The sequence below is a fragment of the Poromitra crassiceps genome (genome assembly GCF_964638095.1).
Source record: "Poromitra crassiceps genome assembly, chromosome: 11".
Classification (NCBI taxonomy): domain Eukaryota; kingdom Metazoa; phylum Chordata; class Actinopteri; order Beryciformes; family Melamphaidae; genus Poromitra; species Poromitra crassiceps.
Genome location: NC_139643.1, coordinates 44,351,266 through 44,371,286, shown reverse-complemented (window position 1 = coordinate 44,371,286; position 20,021 = coordinate 44,351,266). Strand labels below are relative to the sequence as shown.

Sequence of the window (20,021 nt, the reverse complement as noted above, 5' to 3'; positions counted from 1 at the left end):
CTACCGTTAGTCGACAATTAAACATGACTTCACAGCTTTCTGATTCTTCTCAGCTTACCATCGACCCAAACAATGGATGCAGCTGCTGTCCATCGTCTTTGAGATGTTTTTGTTCCCTCTTGTCTTTTTTGAATTTTTTGAGTTGTAGAAATGAGAAGCTTTGAATGGCTGGAATCAGCTTCTCCATTTTGCGCTCGCCTGGTGGAACTATTGCTCATGAAACGGCATAACAGGAAGGAAAACAAGGACGCGCAGACATCTGATTGGATGCTGAGGTCTTCCTGCTTCTCTGACATCAGCCGAGTGTCTCTGGTCGATCCGCTCTAAAGGAAATGAGTGGACTTCCAGTGACGTGTCGAGTGTGTGAACACACATGGTCATGATCTTTGTTGCTGGGTCATTCTGAGTCTCTTCCTCTACTCTCTGTACCTCTCTCTGTCTGTCGTCTTCTCTGTCTGGATTCTTGATCACCAGATTTTCTATATCTGTCTTTACGGGGATGTAGATGTCTTATCTGATGAGGTGTGCTGACCGGAAAACCATTGAGCAACTCAATTTGTTGACCGTCGAGTAGGGATGCACCGATATGAAAATTTTGGCCGATGCCGATAACCGATATTAACATTGCTGTTATGGCCGATAACCGATATTTACCGATGACGATGTGATCTGTATAAAAACACATTTCTATGATAATAAAATTTTGTACATACTGAAAAACACATGTAAACACTGAATTTGAAAAAGTAATGCATTTCTTTATTTCAAAAACATTTTGTAAAAGCGCATAAATCATAAATTTACTGCATTATTTAATCTCAATGTGAAGAATTTGGCTGATACCGATAACCGATATTAACATTGCAACATCGGACCGATACCGATATGTTAAAAAATGACTAACATCGGCCGATACCGATATGATTGCCGATATATCGTGCATCCCATTCCCTACCGTCGAGTTATGACTCGTCCACACCAGAACAGATTCTCTCAGAACAGAACCTGTTTTAAATCAGTGCTTCATAACAGGCACACGCCTCAGTTCCATCTCAGCATCTCACAATGTGTGTTTTTCCTCTATCCTGGTGTTTTGCACTATTTTCTCTTTTGAATAATCAGATCAGATGTTGTTGGCTGTAAAACTGGTTTCTTTTGCATATTCAGTTTGCTTTAAATCATACTTATTCACCGTGGGCCGATGAGTGAACATTCCTATTTATAACATTTAATTACCTAGCGGTTACAGTGGTACCTCTTGCAGTCTCATATTTCCTCTACAGCGCCAACTATTTAAAAAAATGGCTGAAATAGGTATTTCCTCAGTAAACACATTAATTATTACTTTATGAATGTTAGGCTCTTCCATCTCTGTGTGAGAGTTGTGTTTGTGACGTGCTGGAGACGCTTTGTCTTGTTACATGCTTCCAGTAGGAAACATGCACAAACGACACATATTTCCCCGGCCAATGAGGACACCTGTCACTCAAGCACACAGCCTCATTGGCCAATGAGGCTGTGTGCTTGAGTAGTCTCGCTGGGCCCTCCTCCCTTCCGTGAGAGGAGTCTGGCGGCGCAGGTCTCCATAGTGGGATTGCGATGGGCGGCGCGTGGCGGCAGTGCCCTTGGAAAATAGTTTCCAACAATCCAACTTGCCATTTTCAGCGTGTAGCAACGAGCTAGCGTGTAGGTTTCTGCCGTTAGCTTGCTAGCTAGTTAGCGTTGTTGTTTTCACTGCGGCGGCAGGGCACTATTTACAGCGACACACAGAGAAGAGGGAGCGGAAGCCGCTCTGATTGACATGGTCGGAGCCAATAACAGCTTGCAATAAGCCGGGAGCGGACATCCGGCAGCGACTGTTTCAGTCGCTCCAATGGGAGAGCAGCTGTAGAGCAGGGGAGGGTTTATCCCAGTTACCTGTTTCCGTGCAGCCAGACTAGGTTGCTTGAGTGACAGATTGAAAGATAACACTCTCTGTCTGTCCCGCTCTCTTCAGATACTACTACAACAAGAGGATCCTACACAAGACCAAGGGCAAGAGGTTCACCTACAAGTTCAACTTCAACAAACTAGTGCTGGTCAACTACCCGTTCATTGACATGGGCACTGGTACGTATACACACACACACACACACACACACACACACACACACACACACACACACACACACATCCATATTCACACACACACACACACACACACACACACACACACACACACACACACACACACACACACACACATACACATCCATATTCACACACACACACACACACACACACACACACACACACACACACATCCATATTCACGCACACACACTCGGGGTTACACATGTAAATAAACACCTGGGCCACATCCCAAGTGAAGAAACCCTGAGGCGGTGTGTGTAGCATCACACAGCAGTTTTCTCATGGATGTAATGAACTTTAAGGCGTGGTTCAGTTTTTTATATAATATTTGTTTTTACAAGTCTGTCTTTGTGATGCGGACCTGCAAGTCGTTTCAGGTCACACAAGAAGTACCCACTCCTGTGTTTTGGTTTTTGGAATTATTGTACGCTGAAATTGTGAGCATTTTTATGTGCCTGATCATTTTGAAAAACAAATCGTAATCACACAGCTTCACATAGGAAATGGTAACTTTGAAAAATCATACTCCCTTCCATATAGCCTAGTTTACCATTTTCTTTTGTTGTCTGGATTGACATCCCTGGGTAACAGGAATGGAGGGTTTGAACTTGACAGCGAGGTTATGTTCAAGCAGCCTTCATGCGTCTGTGGATTAGATTAAGATTAAACCCCACAAGGACATGCTCGTCTTTTCTTGTCACATGCACACCACGTATGTACGCACATGCACACACACACACACACACACACACACACACACACACACACACACACACACACACACACACACACACACACTTGAAACTGGCCTGAGCATGCCTTCATTCCAGAAAAGGACAGTGTGACAACAAGTCCATGGTGGCCGCGAAATTTCTTTTCACCCAATCAAGGCTGCTCTTCCTCCGGAGGACAGCCAGGAGCAGTGGGCAGCTCTCAGTACAGCGCCCTCTGGAGGACATCCAGGAGCAGTGGGCAGCTCTCACTAACGGCGCCGTGCCCGGCCAATTTATTTTTCCGTCGTCGCTGGTCAAACGATGTCTTCTTGCATGTTTTCTTAGTGGGGGTTGTTATCTGGAGGAAAGCCCAGGTGAGCACAGGGAGGGAGAACATGCAAACTCCACACAGAAAGGCCCTTTCTCACGAGATACCCCACCTGGGCACCAGGCACTGAAAGCATGGGGGAGACCCCCAGGCGGGAATCGAACCCAAGACCTTCTTGCTGTGAGGCGACATCGCTACCACCGTGCCCCACTTCTGTCTCATGTAGGGTGTTTGTGGGTCACAGCCAGTCTCAAATTAACTTTTTGGCTCACTGGTCAGGCTTCTGGAAAACTACACACAAAAAACTGCCAAGAATCATTTTTACCGTCCAAAATAATTATACAGTTTTCACAAAATGGGTAGGGTGACAACTACATCTAGATGAAGAGATGAAGTTACAAGAGCAGATTTGGGTTTAATTTAAATCTTGTTAATTCACTTTAAGTTTGTAAATCATCCTGAAGTGACTCACCACCACCACATGGGAATAAAGTTCAGTTTCAACTCGTGCAAAGCTCATCAACCATCCAGGCAGCGGAGAAAAGTATCTTTTTAGACGCTCGCGTTTTGTGTGGAACGGCGTAAGAGAAGCCTGTTTGATACAGAGCTATTATTTTGCTTTGATTTGATTGGCTCACGGTCGGAGAGTGTACGGTGGTCAGCAGGGACAAAGTTTGAGAAGAAGCAAAGGCCACCGCCTGTGTTACTGAGGTGTTCACATGTCGTCTCAGACACTCTCCAGCCAGTGTGGCAGCTTATTGATTCACTCATGTTCACATTTTGTGTAGGAGAAATCTTAACGTTACTGCAAATCCATAACATATACAGGAACGGGTGGTGTGTGTGTGTGTGTGTGTGTGTGTGTGTGTGTGGGGGGGTGCATGTGTAGGTCTGCCTGCTTGCTGTGTGTGTCTGTGTGATGTTTGCGCGTGCGTGCGCAGGTGGTGTCTACCAAGGGTAGACACTAGACCACACATGGGCAAAATGCGGCCCCAGGGCTGGCCCCCGGCCCCTGGACCATCTCAATCCGGCCCTCAACGTCCTCAAAAGAAAACAAAATGACCCCCAAAACTCAATAAAAAGCTGAATTATTTTAATAAATCTCATCTGATACAGCCGTTGGATTTGTATCACTATATTATATTATATCATATCAGGGGATTAACAGGAGAAATGATCAATCACAGAGGGTTATAAAATAGGGAGACTCCCGCGATGGCAGACGTGATATATCTAATGTGTGGCCCTTCACTTACTTTATGTAAGTCAGTATGGCCCTCTGGGGGGGAAAATTGCCCACCCCTGCACTAGACAGTAAGGAGGCAGTTCCTCAAATGGCCACTTGAGGCTGGCTCCAAAAGGGGACTCATTCCCCATTCACCCCATGTTAAAATGCCCCACTTTACAGCTTGGTTCAAAAAACAGTTATGGTCATTTCACCTTTCATGACAACTGTACAGGGGTGAGTTTTTATATAACTCACCCATTTAGAGTAAAAAATAAATACTGTTTTGGGTGTGATTGACAGATCGCCTGTCCAGTGATCGTGCAGCTCGCCAATCACAGACCAATAGCAGGCGCCTCTGGGAAACCCCCTCTCGTCCAAATATGGCTACAAATACGTCACCTCTGGCTCAAAAAAAAAAAAAGATGGCAGCGGCCAAAATGGCAAACCCCAGGCTTCAAAACGTCCACAAACTAATGGATGATGTCACAGTCAGTGTGTAGACACCAGTGTGCCACGTCCCAGTTCACCCCTCCCCTCCCTCCTCCCTCCCTCCTCTGAAGTCTCTGGTCTCGTTCTGGTCCCGGCCACCCAGAGTAAACACAGCCCATATGGAGCGATGTGGATACTGGGTGACATAAGTGCACCATGAAGCTTTTATTATGCCGTCCTGTGATGTGGCCCACACACTGACATGTTGTGATATGATGGTTACACACACACACACACACACACACACACACACACACACACACACACACACAGCCCTATGCCAATCTGGACTGATATGCAAGCACACACACACTCCTACACACGTACTCTCACACACTGTGTTTCTCACACACAGCCACACACACACACACACACACACACACACACAGATTTGAGGCACACACACGCGCTCAGTGGTACTGGAAAAAACAGAGCAACCCAACCCATGTTTGTGATGGCAGTAAGAGCGACTTTTCCAATATTTAATTCTGGCACGTGCTCGGATGCCAAGAATTTATTACAGTGCCACAGTCTGCCTGGCAGGAAAGAGAGAGAGAGGGAGGGTGGGAGAGAGGGAGAAGGGAGGGTGGGAGAGAGAGAGAGAGGGAGGGAGGGAAGGCAAGAGAGAAAGAGAGAGAAGGAAGGGAACTTGCAGCTTTGCGTAACCCAGTGTTTTTCTTTCCGTCTGCCTGTGACCCTCTGGGTAATATTATTGGGCTATGGGACACTGTGACCCTCTGGGTAATATTATTGGGCTATGGGACACTGTGACCCTCTGGGTAATATTATTGGGCTATGGGACACTGTGTCCCTCTGGGTAATATTATTTGGGCTATGGGACACTGTGACCCTCTGGGTAATATTGTTGGGCTATGGGACACTGTGACCCTCTGGGTAATATTGTTGGGCTATGGGACACTGTGACCCTCTGGGTAATATTGTTGGGCTATGGGACACTGTGACCCTCTGGGTAATATTGTTGGGCTATGGGACACACACACTTTTTCTTTCGCCTACTCTTCTTACTTTTCCCTTTCTCTGAATTTCTTTTGACTTTGACTTTCCATTTTCATCTTCACTCCCATTAGCGCTGCAACGATTAGACTCATCGATTAGTTGTCAACTATTAAATTAATTTGCAAACTATTTTGATCATCGGTTTGAGTAAAAAAAATTACGGGAATAAAAAGTCAAAATTCTCATTCCAGCTTCTTAACACATTCACTGCCAGACGTTTTTTTTTTACTGTAGTTAGCTTCTGCCAGAGGTTTTTTTTTGAGGATTCTGGCTCATCTTTCAAGACCCGAGGATTCTTTTCTGCTAAGATTTTGTGAACACACAATATCTCAAAAGAACTAATAGAATGTGTGCTTTCTCTGTCTAAAAGAGTTAGTTTGTAGAGTTAGTAGTTATGTAAGCATTAGCAGTTGAATACAGCATGGTTTCAGCGTCAGAAAAATTATTCAGAGATAAACGGCTTTTTGTGAAATTCGATAGAACAGTCACTTTAACCATTCATTTTTGGCATCAGTAAGAGTCAGACATCTAAACAATAGTTTTGAACAGTAATTTCCTCCATAACAGCAGGAAACCCCCCTCTGCTTCCAACTCCTCCCTCCGTGTGTGTTCTCCTCCTGCCTCCCTGGCTCTCCAGCGGGCGTGTCACAACGAAGTTGCTGCTGCCTGGCTGCTGCCTGTTTGCGCGGCCGCTGTTTGAGGAAGTCTGGGTGGACTCGCTCGTTTCGTGGAGTTTTGGTTGAGAGCTTTGATGCGATTCTGGTCATATTTATGCTGCGTGTTTCAAAGTGTGCATCCAATCTATTCTTGGAACCCCCCACCGTTGCCACCGCTGTGCATCAGCGCGAAAGTGAAAGCGTTTTCGCCATCAATTTTACAGTATGAGAACGGCTTCCTCGCGCTTTTCCCTCCAGTTTTGGGTCGCCTCTTTCTACTGTGGAGAGACATGTCGACACTCAGTGGGTCGGTAAAATAGATTATACACATTCAATACCTCCAATTCTGGTGTAGGAGACGTAAAAGGGTTAGATCAACGTCCCACCGTCAAAAAAAAAAATCGATTCTGAAAACGTGTTAACACATTGAATGCCAGCCATGTTTTCATTCCTGTAGGTAAGTTGTGCCAGGGGTGTTTTTGACGATTCTGGCTCATTTTAGAAACAGCCGAGGATTTTTTTCTGTTAAGAATTCATGAACACCAATCATCTAAAAATAACTAATAGAATGTGTGCTTTCTCTGTCTAAAAGAGTTAGTTTGCAGAGTTAGTAGTTATGTAGATATTAGCCGTTGAGTACAGCATGGTTTCAGCGTCTGGAAATTTATTCAGAGATAAATGGCTTTTTGTGAAACAGTCACTTTAACCATTCATTTTTGGCATCAGTAAGACCGTCAGACATTCTAAACAATAGTTTTGAACAGTAATTTCCTCCATAACAACAGGAAACACCCCTCTCATTCAAACTCCTCCCTCCGTGTGTCTTCTCCTCCTGGCTGTACAGCGGGCGTGTCAGAAGCGCTTTTGCTGCTGCCTGCCTGTGTGCCTGCCTGCCTGCTTGCCTGCGTGCAGACGCTCCTTGTGCGAGTCAAGATGGGCCGGGGAATGCGTGGGCGATGGGCAGATGTTGATTCTGGCCTTTCTGAGGTGTTTCAAAGTGTGTTTCACCTATGATCTATTTTGCAAATCGCTCTCCGCTCTCTGTGTGCTGCTGCCGGTGCGCGGCCGCTCTCAGGCAAGACAAGTCTTGAACGGATTACTGTAAAATCGCCACGGCATTTCCTTGAACGGCTTGGTCCCGCGGCAGTTTTTTCTTTGATTTCGGTCGTCTGGGGGAGCACTGTCAACACTTAGTGGGTCGGTAAAATAGATTATACACATTATCTTGCTCCAATAGTGATCTCGAAGATGTAAAAGTTGTTGATTGATGTACCACCGTCAAAAAAAAAAAAATGTTTATGTAAGACGAGTAAACTCGGCTCTGGCACTTAAGCGTTGGATTATGTAAGACGAATTATTTCGGCTATGGCACTTAAGGTGTTAACACGTCGTTGGCAGTCAACAGCTGGATTCTGAAAACGTGTTAACACGTCCTTGGCAGTGAACGTGTTAAATGTGAATCTTTTCTGTTTCTTTACTCCTGACAGTAAACTTAATATCTTTAGGTTGTGATACAAGACATTTGAGAATCAACTTGGGCTTTGGGAAACACTGATAGACCAAACAGCTAATATAATTGATTAATCGAGAAAATAATCAACAGACTAATCGACAATGAGCCCTACTCTCTACTATCGTTTTAACAATTTCAACTCAGCATCTTTGTTTTAACTCACCCCCTCCCTCCCTCCCCCAGGTCGAGGTGTCCCCCAGAGCGCCCCTCCCGTCCCGACCGGCAACAGCCACTTCCGCTTCCCCTCCACGCCGTCGGACGTCCTCTCCCCCAACGAGGAGCTGCGCAGCCCGGGCGTGTTCAGCAGCGTGCCGCGCCGCATGGCCCGCGGCTCGGTCAGTGACTGCAGCGACGGCACCTCCACCAACTCCGAGCTGGAGGAGGCGGTGGGGGCGGAGGAGCGAGGCGGAGGTCCCGAGCGCGCCTACAGGAGCCTGCTCCACCCCCGCCTGCCTCACGAGTCCCTCTACAGGATCTACCCCAACGTCGGCGGGCTCCCCAGACCCGCCCCCAGGATGCACCCCGAGCCCCTGTCCCCGTTCCCCGTGTCCCCCCTGCCGGGCCCCGGGGGCCTGCTGGGCCCCGCCCTCTCCCCGGCCCTCTCCATGACCCCCGGGTCCCACCTGCCGTACACCCCGTCCCCCTCCCTGTCCCCCATGCTGGGCTCCCACTTCTCCTTCAACCCGGAGGACATGAAGCGCTACCTGCAGGCCCACACCCAGTCCGTCTACAACTACCACCTCAGCCCCCGCGCCTTCCTCCACTACCCCAAGATCATCATCCCTCAGCCCCACCGCCCCGCCCCCGAGAAGATGGCCCCCAGCACCGCCCACCATCACCTCCACGGCCCGCCCCTCTCGCTCTCTCATTCGCTGAGCCAGCAGCAGCACGGAGGGGCGGACGAGGGGCCGCACCACCTGTCGCCGTTCAAGTTCAAGCTGCAGCCGCCCCCGCTGGGGCGCAAGCAGAGGGACGGAAGCTCCTCTTCTTCCTCCAGCCACTCTTCCTCCTTTCTGGGGACCGGCATGATCGGCCACTCCGCCTCTGCTGTGGGACCGCCTAAGATCAAGGTGAGGCCAGCAGGGCTCCAGACTAACTTTTCCACTGGTAGCACTTTTGCGACCAACTTTCTCAGTTGGTCGCACCAGCACAGATTCTGGTCGCACTCTTTTTCTCTTGTACAGCATCATGGTATTAATGAATGACCTTGCATGCTGATAAATAGTTGATCATTTGCAGACCCTAGTTTTGCTTTGATAAATGTATATGTGCAAGAAAGGGGCTTAGCTAAGTGTCCTGAGTCATAGAATAATAAGTAAAATCACATCATCTTATTTTTCAACATGTGCTTCCTCCCAGGTTGAGCCGATATCGGACGTCGAGACGGAGGAGGAAGTAGAGGTGACGGACATCAGCGACGAAGATGAGCTGAGTCACCACGACGAGGATGATGAAGGCGACGTTTTCGCCCCACCTGCTCCTCATCATCACCATCAGCTGAACAACAACCACCACCACCACCACCACCACCATCAGGCCAATGGAAGCAGCCTCTCTGCCCCTCCTCACCCTCCTCCTCCTCCTCCTCCTCTTCCTCATGGTAATTTAGAATTTTTTTAGGATCCTCATTAGCTCATGCAAAATATCAGCTCCTCCTTCTTAATAAGAACATACACTTATATACATAATAGAGTATATATTAATATGCACTCAATTCATAAGAACTGAATACAAGGTGATATCTTACCACATATTTGTATATTGATATTCCTATCCCAATTTTTTTTAAATATAAATAAATGTATAAAATGTGCTTACAGGCCCCGACTACGACGCAGAAGACGACGAGGATGTCTTCAAGACCCCTGCCACGCCCCCTATGGGCGGCGGCCCCCCGGCCTTCCCTCTGCTCAGCCTGAAGAGCGAGCCGGGCCAGGGCCACGCGCCGGCCCCCATCAGCCCCGGGGGCACGCGCTGCATCCCCCTCAAACTGCGCTTCAAACGCCGCTGGAGCGAGGACCAGAAGATGGAGGCGGAGGGAGAGAGGGACGAGGCGGAGGACAAGAAAGTGAGAGCGGAGGAGGTGGAGGGGATGAGAGAGGAGGCGGGTAGGGGAGAGAGGGAGGCGCAGAACGGAGGAGGAGCTAGTCTGGGGATGGTGCTGCCACCGCCACCGCCCACCCAGCGCAGAGCCAGCTCCGAGCTGCAGAGGGCGACAGCACAGCTGTCTCTGGAAAACACCGGCTGCTGAGAGGACCTACTTAGATTGAAGCGTGCACACACACCTCTGGGATTCTTACAAACTAACACACACACACACACACACACACACACATAGACAGAAGTGCCTGTGTAGCCTCACATGTACTGAGAGACATATTGCCTTTTTTTAACCTAGACACCTTATCCAGCACGAACACAGCAGACCGTGTTTGTGCTGGGACTTAAAACACTAAGAGATAGCATAGTCAGCCTATGAAGTGACGTCTTTTTAACATTAGGGTCCCTACAGCGGAGGAGCCCAGACAGGGGGGCTTAGTTAGGCCCCTAAGATCCCTCCTCCTCCTCCTCGTTGCACACTGTCCTTGTTCGACGCCTCCTCGCCTCCTCTTAGCGCCAGTCTTACCTGTTGAGTCTGCTTAGTGCTCGTCTGTCAGGGATCGCCGCACGTCACTTACTATTTCAAACTTTCCCCACTCGGCCGTCTTTGATGCGATTGGCCGCTAGTTTATTTGCGTTGGATCATCTGGCATCATGGAACCAATCACATCGTCCCCCCTTGAGAGTACAAAGCCAGCCTGTGTTGTACCGCAGAAGATGAACGGGTTTAGATTCATTTCACACTCGCTTGTGGCTCCTGACTCCTCTTCTCCTCTCCTCCATACCAGCCAGACTGACTCTCCTCCTCCTCTCCTCCATACCAGCCAGACTGACTCTCCTCCTCCACTCCTCCATACCAGCCAGACTGACAGATCCTGATGTTACAAAAAAAAACACATCTTTACCAGCCCCTGATAGAGATGACAGAAGTGCCTCTCTATCTGCGCCCTTTACGAAGATGGAGGACGGAGAACAAAATCTGCCCTCTTTACCGATGGATCTTATATACAGAAGAGGGATGTTGTAGCCATTGTTTTTTTTTTTTTTTCCTCGAGTTGATTGGAAAGAACTCTCCAATCACAGCCTCTTGTCCAGACAACAACTCAAGACACTTAAGACTGTATCCTGGCCTGAAGTGAGTGGTCTCTCTTCATCATTTAGACACTCTTTGACACTCAAGTCGTTCTCTACAGTGTATAGAGACGTTTGACGAGGGTGGGATTGTACATCGTGAGGGAATTGCGGACATGCTAAGGCCTAACGGAAGATTTGTGACGACTTTTATTTCCCCCCTTTGAGTTCGACTCAGACGGAGTCGATTGATTTGACAGCTGTCGCGCTCAGACAGCCAAAAGGATGCAGTTGCCTCCATCGTAGAAACGAATCCATGCGGCCTCTCTCTCTTCCACCTCCGCTGTGGCTTCAACACTTCTCAGGGGAAGTGAGGAGCGCAGACGCCGTCACCGTGGACACATTTGTCTCCGTTTGTGGAGCGAAAACGTCAGGCGTCGAATGAACTGTTGAGAGTTGCCAGTGTCCTCCTTACGTGACTTTGTACGATCCCTGAAGGCATCGGAGGCTTGAGGGCATCGGTGCGCGTTTCCTCCCGTATACAAAAAGACGTACAAAAAAGACAGACCCACACTGCTCTCTTCTGCGTTCCCCCTGTTTTTAAAGAGCATTGTGTCTCTCTTAAGGACTCGGGTGCCTCTTAAGGACGTGGACAGTATTTTGGACGCTGGTTTAAGGGCATTTTGCAGTTATATCTGAGGAGGTTTCATTTGTTTTTTGTTTCTTTTTATAAGATAATAGCCTATCTAACTTGTTTATATGATCTTTTCAGAAGCCCAGACTTTGAAATGAACTGATTTGTCTAGGGAGGACGGGAACCATGTCGTGAATGTGGAGCATCAAGGTTAACTCAGGCAAACCTTCACTGAGACGTTTAGCGGCAAGTTTATTTTTACATTTTATTCCTGTAGTTCAAAAAGAAAGAACCTCTGCGCACATTTTAATGAACAAAGAAGTCCAAATGAGATTGTGCCTTTTTTTAACCAACAGAAGAAGAGTTTTTTCCAATTACCCCAAATTACCCCCCCCCCCCCCAGCCCCATACCACCACCTTGCCTTCTGTTTTTGTAAAAGAGATACAGAATAAGTCAAACTACACATATATATTTTATTCAAATATATATTGAATTCAAATATTATATTTCAATTTCAAATATTATATTTCAATATGGTCATTTGATACGAATCAGGAAAACTATTTTTAATGGTAAAGATATATTATATTCTAAAGGGCATATTATGACCAGTATAATTCAGCCTTCGCCTTCTCAGCCTTGCCTTCTCTTGACCGCTGACAGAGGCCGCCGATATCACAATTTTCTATTTATATTGTAAAAAAAAAATTGTATCGTGTCTTCAGGGGAGCGAGGGTGTGATGGGACGAGGATTATGAGCGATCGTGAACATTCAACCAGACCTGGGACAAATGGCATATATACCCAATGTGCGTTTGTTTGAATCCCAGGTGCACCAGGTGCACTAAGAATGATTTGTTTGGCCCGGTTCCGCTGAAACGGTGGAATGGGAGGTCGTAACGTTAACGGGGACTTGGTCACGGACTCGTGTGTGTTTTGGAGCCGACGGATTCGGATCGGACGACGCATATCTGGAGCAGGTTTCCAGCTCAGGACCGCAGCTGCCGATACGAGCGCACTTTGCCTTTGGGTTTGGACTGTGGACTCTGTGGTGCTTTGTGAACTCAAGTGTGCGTGGGTTGGACTGAACACCTATATATATCTATACACATAGACACACACACACATAACGCCCAGGTTAGAGTGAGGCCCTGCTGTGGCTAGGATAGATGAACATGACATCACACGTGACATCACACACCCCCGCGGTCTCTCTGGAGTAGACGGCATAACCATAGAAACCACACACACACACACAGAGGAAATTACATCACAAAACCTCAGAGTGGAGTGGAGAGCAGAGAGGGACTTCCCATAATCTGAGTTGTTGATTCTGCTGTGCGTGTGTGTGGTTTCTATGGTTACGCCTTACACACACACGCGCGCCGCGCGCGCACACACACACACACAAAGCCGTGCAGCCCAGCCTAGAGAAGGTTGGCCAAATAAAGTCTTGGCCCGAGTTGTATAGTCCTGCTTTTCTTGTCCAGATGGTCCAGAGCTCCAGGCTCTTCTCTGTTTCCTAAAGACATTGGCACCTTTTTTCACTTAGTTGGTTGTTTTTCTTCATGGGGTCGGCGGGCTCGTTAACATGATTAGCATTCCTTGTAAAAATAATAATAATAATCATTAAGGGTTGCACCTAACTTTCTAGCTGGCTTTGCCGTTGGCTTTGTCCCATAGTTTTAATGGGGAATGCTGCCAATGCTATCAAAGCATTTTAGGGAGACTGTGTGTAGCACGGATGACAAAGTGTGTGGAAAAGAAAAAAAACACGATCAAATGAAGAAAAACTGAACATGTCAAGCTGAAGCTCACCTGTCCCACCTGCGCTGCCTTGCCTGTCATGGCTTCAAGACAAAACGACCAGAAAAGAACTTACTGCGTCCATATGTATGTTCTCCCCTCGATCTCATCAGTGCTGGTTTTTTTTATCCTTTTCTTCTATATTTTTCAAGATGTATTACCGTTACTCCTTGTAATTATTATAATATTAACATAACTATTTTTTGATTATTTTGTACCCTCTTGTCAAGGGCCCGCCTCTTGTCCATGAATTTTCTGGTTTCTGTGATTTTGTTATTTTTTTCCTAGTCGGCGCCCCCTCCCCTCCCCCCCCTGTACTTTTAACTAGGTGGCTTCAAAAACAGTTATTCTTTTAAACCTCGCTGATTTGCATTTGGAACCACGGACAAGAGGAGGGTCACATAATCCCATCATATTGTATTGGGGAGGTTAAAAAAAGAAAGTGCTCTCATTTTTTTAAATCTTGTGTATATATCTATTTTTTCCATTTTGAAGGGGGATTCTGTAAGAAAAAAAAGCATTGTATTTGTTTAACCGTTGTATTATTTTGAAATGTGTCCACCTCTCTCGCTCACTCTCTCTCTCAGTAGTGAGTTTTCACTGCAGAGGGACAGACTCGCTTTTCTCCTGGAGGAACCATCTGTACTTCTGTTTCTCTCCTATCTTTTCCTCTTTCATTTGTAATTAAATAATCAGGGTTCATTAAAAAAAACAGGTAAAAAAATTGATGTCAGTTTGCGCTTTTTTCAATGTTTTCTTCATTCATGAATTAGAATGAATTCCTTCTTAAATGAGTGTCTGCTGCTTGGCAATGTTTGATGTTCTTTTTCAGAGAGTGTTAAAGGGACAGCTCACCCTAAAATCCAAAATACATATTTTTCCTCTCACCTGTAGTGCTGTTTATCCATCTATATCGTTTTGGGATAGTTGCCTGAGTTTTGGAGATATCGGCCGCAGAGAGGTCTGCCTTCTCTTGAATACAATGGAACTGGATGGCAATCGGCTTGTAGTGCTCAAAGTGCCAAAGTAAAATACATTTGAAAAACTCAACAGTATTGTCTCTTTCCAGAAATCCTGAGCTGGTTACTCAAGATAATGCACAGACTTTGTTGTGAGCCGTTTCATGTAGGAACTATTTTCTTTTGCAGTCTCATGTAGGAACTAGTTAGCAGCTAGCGGGTGCAGTTCGGTCAAAAGAAAATACTTCCTCCATGAAACTGCTCATAACGAGGTCTGTGAATTATCTTGAGTAACGGGGCCATGATTTCTGGAAAGGGACAATGCTGTTGAGTTTATCAAATGTATTTCTTTGGCACTTTGAGCACCACAAGCCGAGTGCCATCCAGTTCCATTGTATTGGAGAGAAGCCAGAAACTCTGCGGACACCAAGGAGAGTTTGATGTTGTCCACCACCTGGCAAACACCTTGGCAAGAAGTATTTGGTTATGAAAATAGAAATAATGATGTAATGTTCCACATTATATAGGAGAGATTGCGATGATCTATTCTGTAGGAAAACCTCAAAGCGTCCTCTCCCCTTACACACCTATTGTTCCCCTCACTCATATAGAGACAGGAGAGAAGTACAGCTTTTCATATGGTGTTGTGCTGTTGTTTCTGTAGGCCAGGGGTGTCCAAACCTTTTTGAATGGGGGCCAGATTAGATCATGTGAATTTACCGGGGGGGGCGGCCAGCTGCTTCTCGCATCATATGGGTTATAAAAATAAAAATAACACGCATACAATACAATTGTACTTTTGTTTACCATCTGAAAACCCTAGTTCTGCCTGTGTTGTTCCTACTTGGTGCTTGTCTACAAACTGTATGATAGCGCTCTCATCATTAGGTGAATGGAAAAAATGCTAAATATACTTGCTTGATTAACCAATACTGTGTGGAGGGCCACATCATATATTTTGAGAGACAAGCCGAGGGCCACTTAAGATCAGTCAAAGGGCGGCATCTGGCCCCCGGGCCGGCCTTTGGACATGCCTGCTGCTGTAGGTGAATAACCACACTCCCAGCCCACCATCAAGGCTATATATACCCTCCTGCAACCCTGCAATGGGTCTTTTTCCACAGTGGTCATTTTGTGTTGAAAAGGCAGGGCAAACGGGTGCAAGCAATACAATGAGGGTTTGCGACTTCCATATGGCCGCTGTGAACAAGGCCCATGGCCTGCATCCTCACATTCCCTCATTACCTATGTCCCTCACAGGGACATTGCATTTTGGGGTTTCTGTACCATAATACTTCATTCTGCTTAACTTAGACATGTCCTCATTCATAGAGACTTTTTGTGCCATCTAGTAGCAGAAGCACAATACAGTAATAATAATCGGTGTAAAAACATGGCACTCTACAGCCCTATCCTGAGACAAAAGTCGACAAGGTACAGAAGCTTATCAAATGTTATGGTTAAAACTAATTTATGCTTAATAACATTTGTAGTTTGATTTGGCATAAACATTTTACAATTTTTAGCAATAGCAAGCTACGACGCTGCTAAACCTAAGTACTCGTATGAGGACAAGACTTAATACTTCTTAATACTTTTTACCTGGTTTTATGACACACCCCATTGACTAAACAGGGGAGAAATTGCTCAATATTGTTGAGGGATGATGATGAGGATGATGAGGACAGGTTACAGTAGAGCAGGGGTTTTCAAAGTCTGAGACTGTGGGCCTCCCCTCAGACAAAGCTTGGATAAAGGTGCCTCCCTCACTCAATTCCTGGATGCCTGGGGGATTACGATTGTTATGTGATTCTATTAGCATGCAGGAAGTAACACAGGTGCAAGCAGAACTAAGATTGGAAGTTGGAAACCCTCAATGTTCTGCTTGCACCTGTGTTACTTCCTGCTTTTTAGACACAAAATGGGTGAAATTGGGTGGGAAATGAAAAGGTTATTGGGCCACGATAGCCTGATATTGCTGTCATACTGTCCTGACACACTTCAGACTACACCAAGAGATAGTGAGGTCTGTCTGAAGGCATTCATTTGTTTCTGAGTCTGGGAAAGTGGGGAAAAAACTGTCAACTACCCCAAAACTGCAGCTGTATCTATAAACTATCTCTTGTCTTTAACCAAATCACACACATTTAGGCTATTCTATTTGATCTCCGTTTGATAACTAGGCTAATATCTTTTTCACTTTCATTCACTGAGCCTCCCCTCAAACTGCTTGGAGCCCCTCTGGGGAGGCCCGCCTCCCACTTTGAAAACCTCTGCAGGAGGATGATTTCAGTTGATAATGAAATGGGACCGTAGAGTAGACTACTCTACTTGTTTCCTTTTTGAATGCTAGCCAGGAACGTTCAAAGAAGGGTTTTTACGGTTACCGTTTGCAGTAGACAGCGCCCTCAGGCGGCCTGGAGGCTGAGCTTCATCTTCGAACTTGAGCCAAGTTAATATAAGCCTTATAAATGCATTATTATAATGGAAAACATTTATTATTATTATTTTTAATGCGTAAACTTAATCCCACTCATGTAAACTCAGTAGCCTATCTACATTTAACATTGTAACATTGGTGAATAATGTTATAAATAATGAAATAATTTTAAAATGTGCTAAATATGTAGCCTAGATGGGGTGCAAAGGGGACGATGGGAAAAGAAGTAACTTGTGATGATTTTATTGTTTGTAAGTAGCTCTCATCTCTCATCCCAAAAAAAGCATATGCCCCCTGCTACAAGGCACGCCCACTTCAAGTTAACTTTATGCCACTGTCTTGTAGTCTGCTTTGGACCAATCACAGCATCAACTTTCATATTTCAAACGTAACGTATGCCGTGTGTAGAGCCTGGGGACGCGAGGTTATGCCGTGCGTGCAGGTGCGCCATGACGTGGCGGTGTCCAATTGGTTGGTGACGTTGTATAAACATTTGAACTAGCTCAGTTCAACTTCACTTCAGTAACTCTTGAGTCTGAACTACAGCTGCTACCAGAACCACAGCTGCTACCAGAACCACAGATAAACCGAACTTCCCTGGCAAAGAACCTTCATCATGATGACTCCCCAAGGAAAGAAGAGAGACCGGCAACGCCAAGTGTTGACCCCTGATCGATACCTGCTCATAGAGATGCCAGAGGCCTGGTCCACGCTCCCGTTCTCCCGTCTTCCTCAACCGAAGGACGTGGAGAGCGTTGCCGTGTATGAGGCCAATGGCGCCGACGGTTGCTTGCCTCATATATGCAGGTAATCAGTTGCATTACTTTAATATTGTGATACTTGGATTATGTTAACGTTACTGACTTTTTTAAACTGGTAGTAACTTAATTGTGTCTGATAACGTTTTTAAATGACCCCTCCTCAACCCTGCAGGCCACATCTCCCGACCCGCTTCGCCATAACCTGCTGCCTCCATCCAGCCATTCAGACCAGCCCAGCCGTCGTCGCCAGCATCACCCGCCATCAGCCCGCCGCCCAGAGAGGAGAGGCTGGGCGTGAAGTTGAGACCATTGAAGGTATTTAAAGGGGGACTGACCCCCCCCAGATTTCTTGCAAAACGGTATTCTACTTGATTTGATTTGAAAACTCTGCTCCCTTCTGTACCCTGGCAGAATAAACTATAATAAACTGTAATGTCTTTATTTGTTGTAGAATGCAGAGGACATGTAACTGTTTAGTTAAACTCGCAGTCCAGGAATATTGTATTTACTGCGCTGCTCTAAACATAACGTAGTTGGCTCGAGCCTGTTTCATCCTGGAACCCACTCGCTTTGCGCCAGAACACAATCTATTTGGAGGTGGAACACGCCAGGATTGGCCAACGCCAACGCCAGTGCCCAGAACTGTCAAATCAAATCATCGACAGAGACGCTGATAGCCATCAGTCCTGTCACTTCTGAATACATGCACTGGTCTGTTTAAGAGGCCAGATGGAGGCAGCAGTGACAGATTAGAGGAGACAGAGAGACCAGCAGAGTTCAGGTGACTCAATATGTAGAAATCAATCAAGCTAAAACAGGTGTATTCCTGGTTTTGCTAAAGATGTTAATGCCATAAAAGTGATGCCCATCTCCTAACTGGCATCCTTGTGATGAGGAGTTACCGGTAGTTATCTGAAATGAAGTACCATCGGCCAGAGACAGCGAGGTGCGGATGAAGCGGGGCCGACCACCAAGGGGCACGCCTGCACCCGCCGCCTGTACGAGCCCCAGGTAGCTGCCGACACGCCCCCCACGATCTCCCCCAGCAGCACTGCAGAGACGCCCCCCATCTCTCCCTGCGCCAATTCATCAGCCATGTTTTGCTCCACAGTTGCTGAAGACGACAATTTCAGTTGCCTGAATGACTTGGATGGGGTTTTTAGCGTACTATTCTTCATTGGACATGGAATTCCCCTTAGCGGACCTAGACCTGTAGATAGATATATTGTTGTTATTGTTGTTGTTTGGTCAAGATTTCTACTGTGTTGCAGTGCACTAGAGACTAGGGCTAAAGACAGACAGTTGACTGTGTCAGTAACTCAGTGTTTTGGAGTAGAGAAACTAGGGTTAAAGACTGAGAGTTGACTGTCCTCAGCTGATGGTGCCTCCTCTGAACTCTCAGCAGCATCCTCTACTGTAACCTGTTCCATTTCATCCTCATCATCTGAAATCATCCTCTAGTGGAAAAAAGGTTAAGTTCTAAGCGAATATTATGAATCTACCCTTCATAAAACCAGATTGGGAATCATTTACTGTTGGTTGTAGCTTTTTTAGTCTATTAAATAAGGGTTACAATTTTTGTACTGTAGTTGTCATTCAATAATCTATATATCAAATTGAGTATGTGGGCAATGTTTGTTTGTTTGTTTCAAGTTCTGTGTCCGGCCACTGCTATGCCGTTTTACGTGCGATTGGGCTGAAACCTTCAGGGTGTGTAAAGGGCACCCGTGTGTGGGTGACCTGATGGAGCCGGATTTTTAATTAGGCGATTGCCCCAATTAGCTAATGATGTGATGTCATCATTGATGTCATCAGTGATGCCATCAGTCTGAGGCTATATAAGTGATGGGAGTATAGGTAGAATCGGGTGCGCGAGATGCCTAGTGTAGCTAATTGGCCTAAGATTATCTAATTCTCTGGTCCTTGCCAGGCAATAGTTATTATAGCCTATTCACCTTATGTAGCCGTGCCCACTTGACCCACAATAGGAAGTAACTGGCTGACCCCTGTGTTGCAACATAAGGTGAATATAACCATTTTATTTCAAATTCTCTTTTATTTTATTTTTCATTCGTCCCTCTGCTGTCATGTCCACCTTTTTTCTCCTTTCTAGTACTGTGCAGCAGTAAATGTCTTGTTTCGGTTTATGTATTGTTTATGTAATGTTTTACC

The 20,021-nt window shown here is 46.2% G+C and overlaps 1 protein-coding gene across 1 annotated transcript in view; it reads left to right on the top strand.

Annotated features, from left to right (window-relative positions):
- Positions 1 to 10,329, top strand: part of erf (Ets2 repressor factor) — a 54,546-nt gene extending 44,217 nt beyond the window's left edge. The window contains exons 3-6 of the mRNA XM_083646582.1: positions 1,997 to 2,109; positions 8,261 to 9,147; positions 9,437 to 9,677; positions 9,898 to 10,329. Coding sequence (XP_083502708.1) covers positions 1,997 to 2,109; positions 8,261 to 9,147; positions 9,437 to 9,677; positions 9,898 to 10,328 — 1,672 coding nt within the window. The 3' untranslated portion in view covers position 10,329. The remainder of the gene's footprint in view (positions 1 to 1,996; positions 2,110 to 8,260; positions 9,148 to 9,436; positions 9,678 to 9,897) is intronic.
- The last annotated feature ends 9,692 nt before the right edge of the window (positions 10,330 to 20,021 follow it).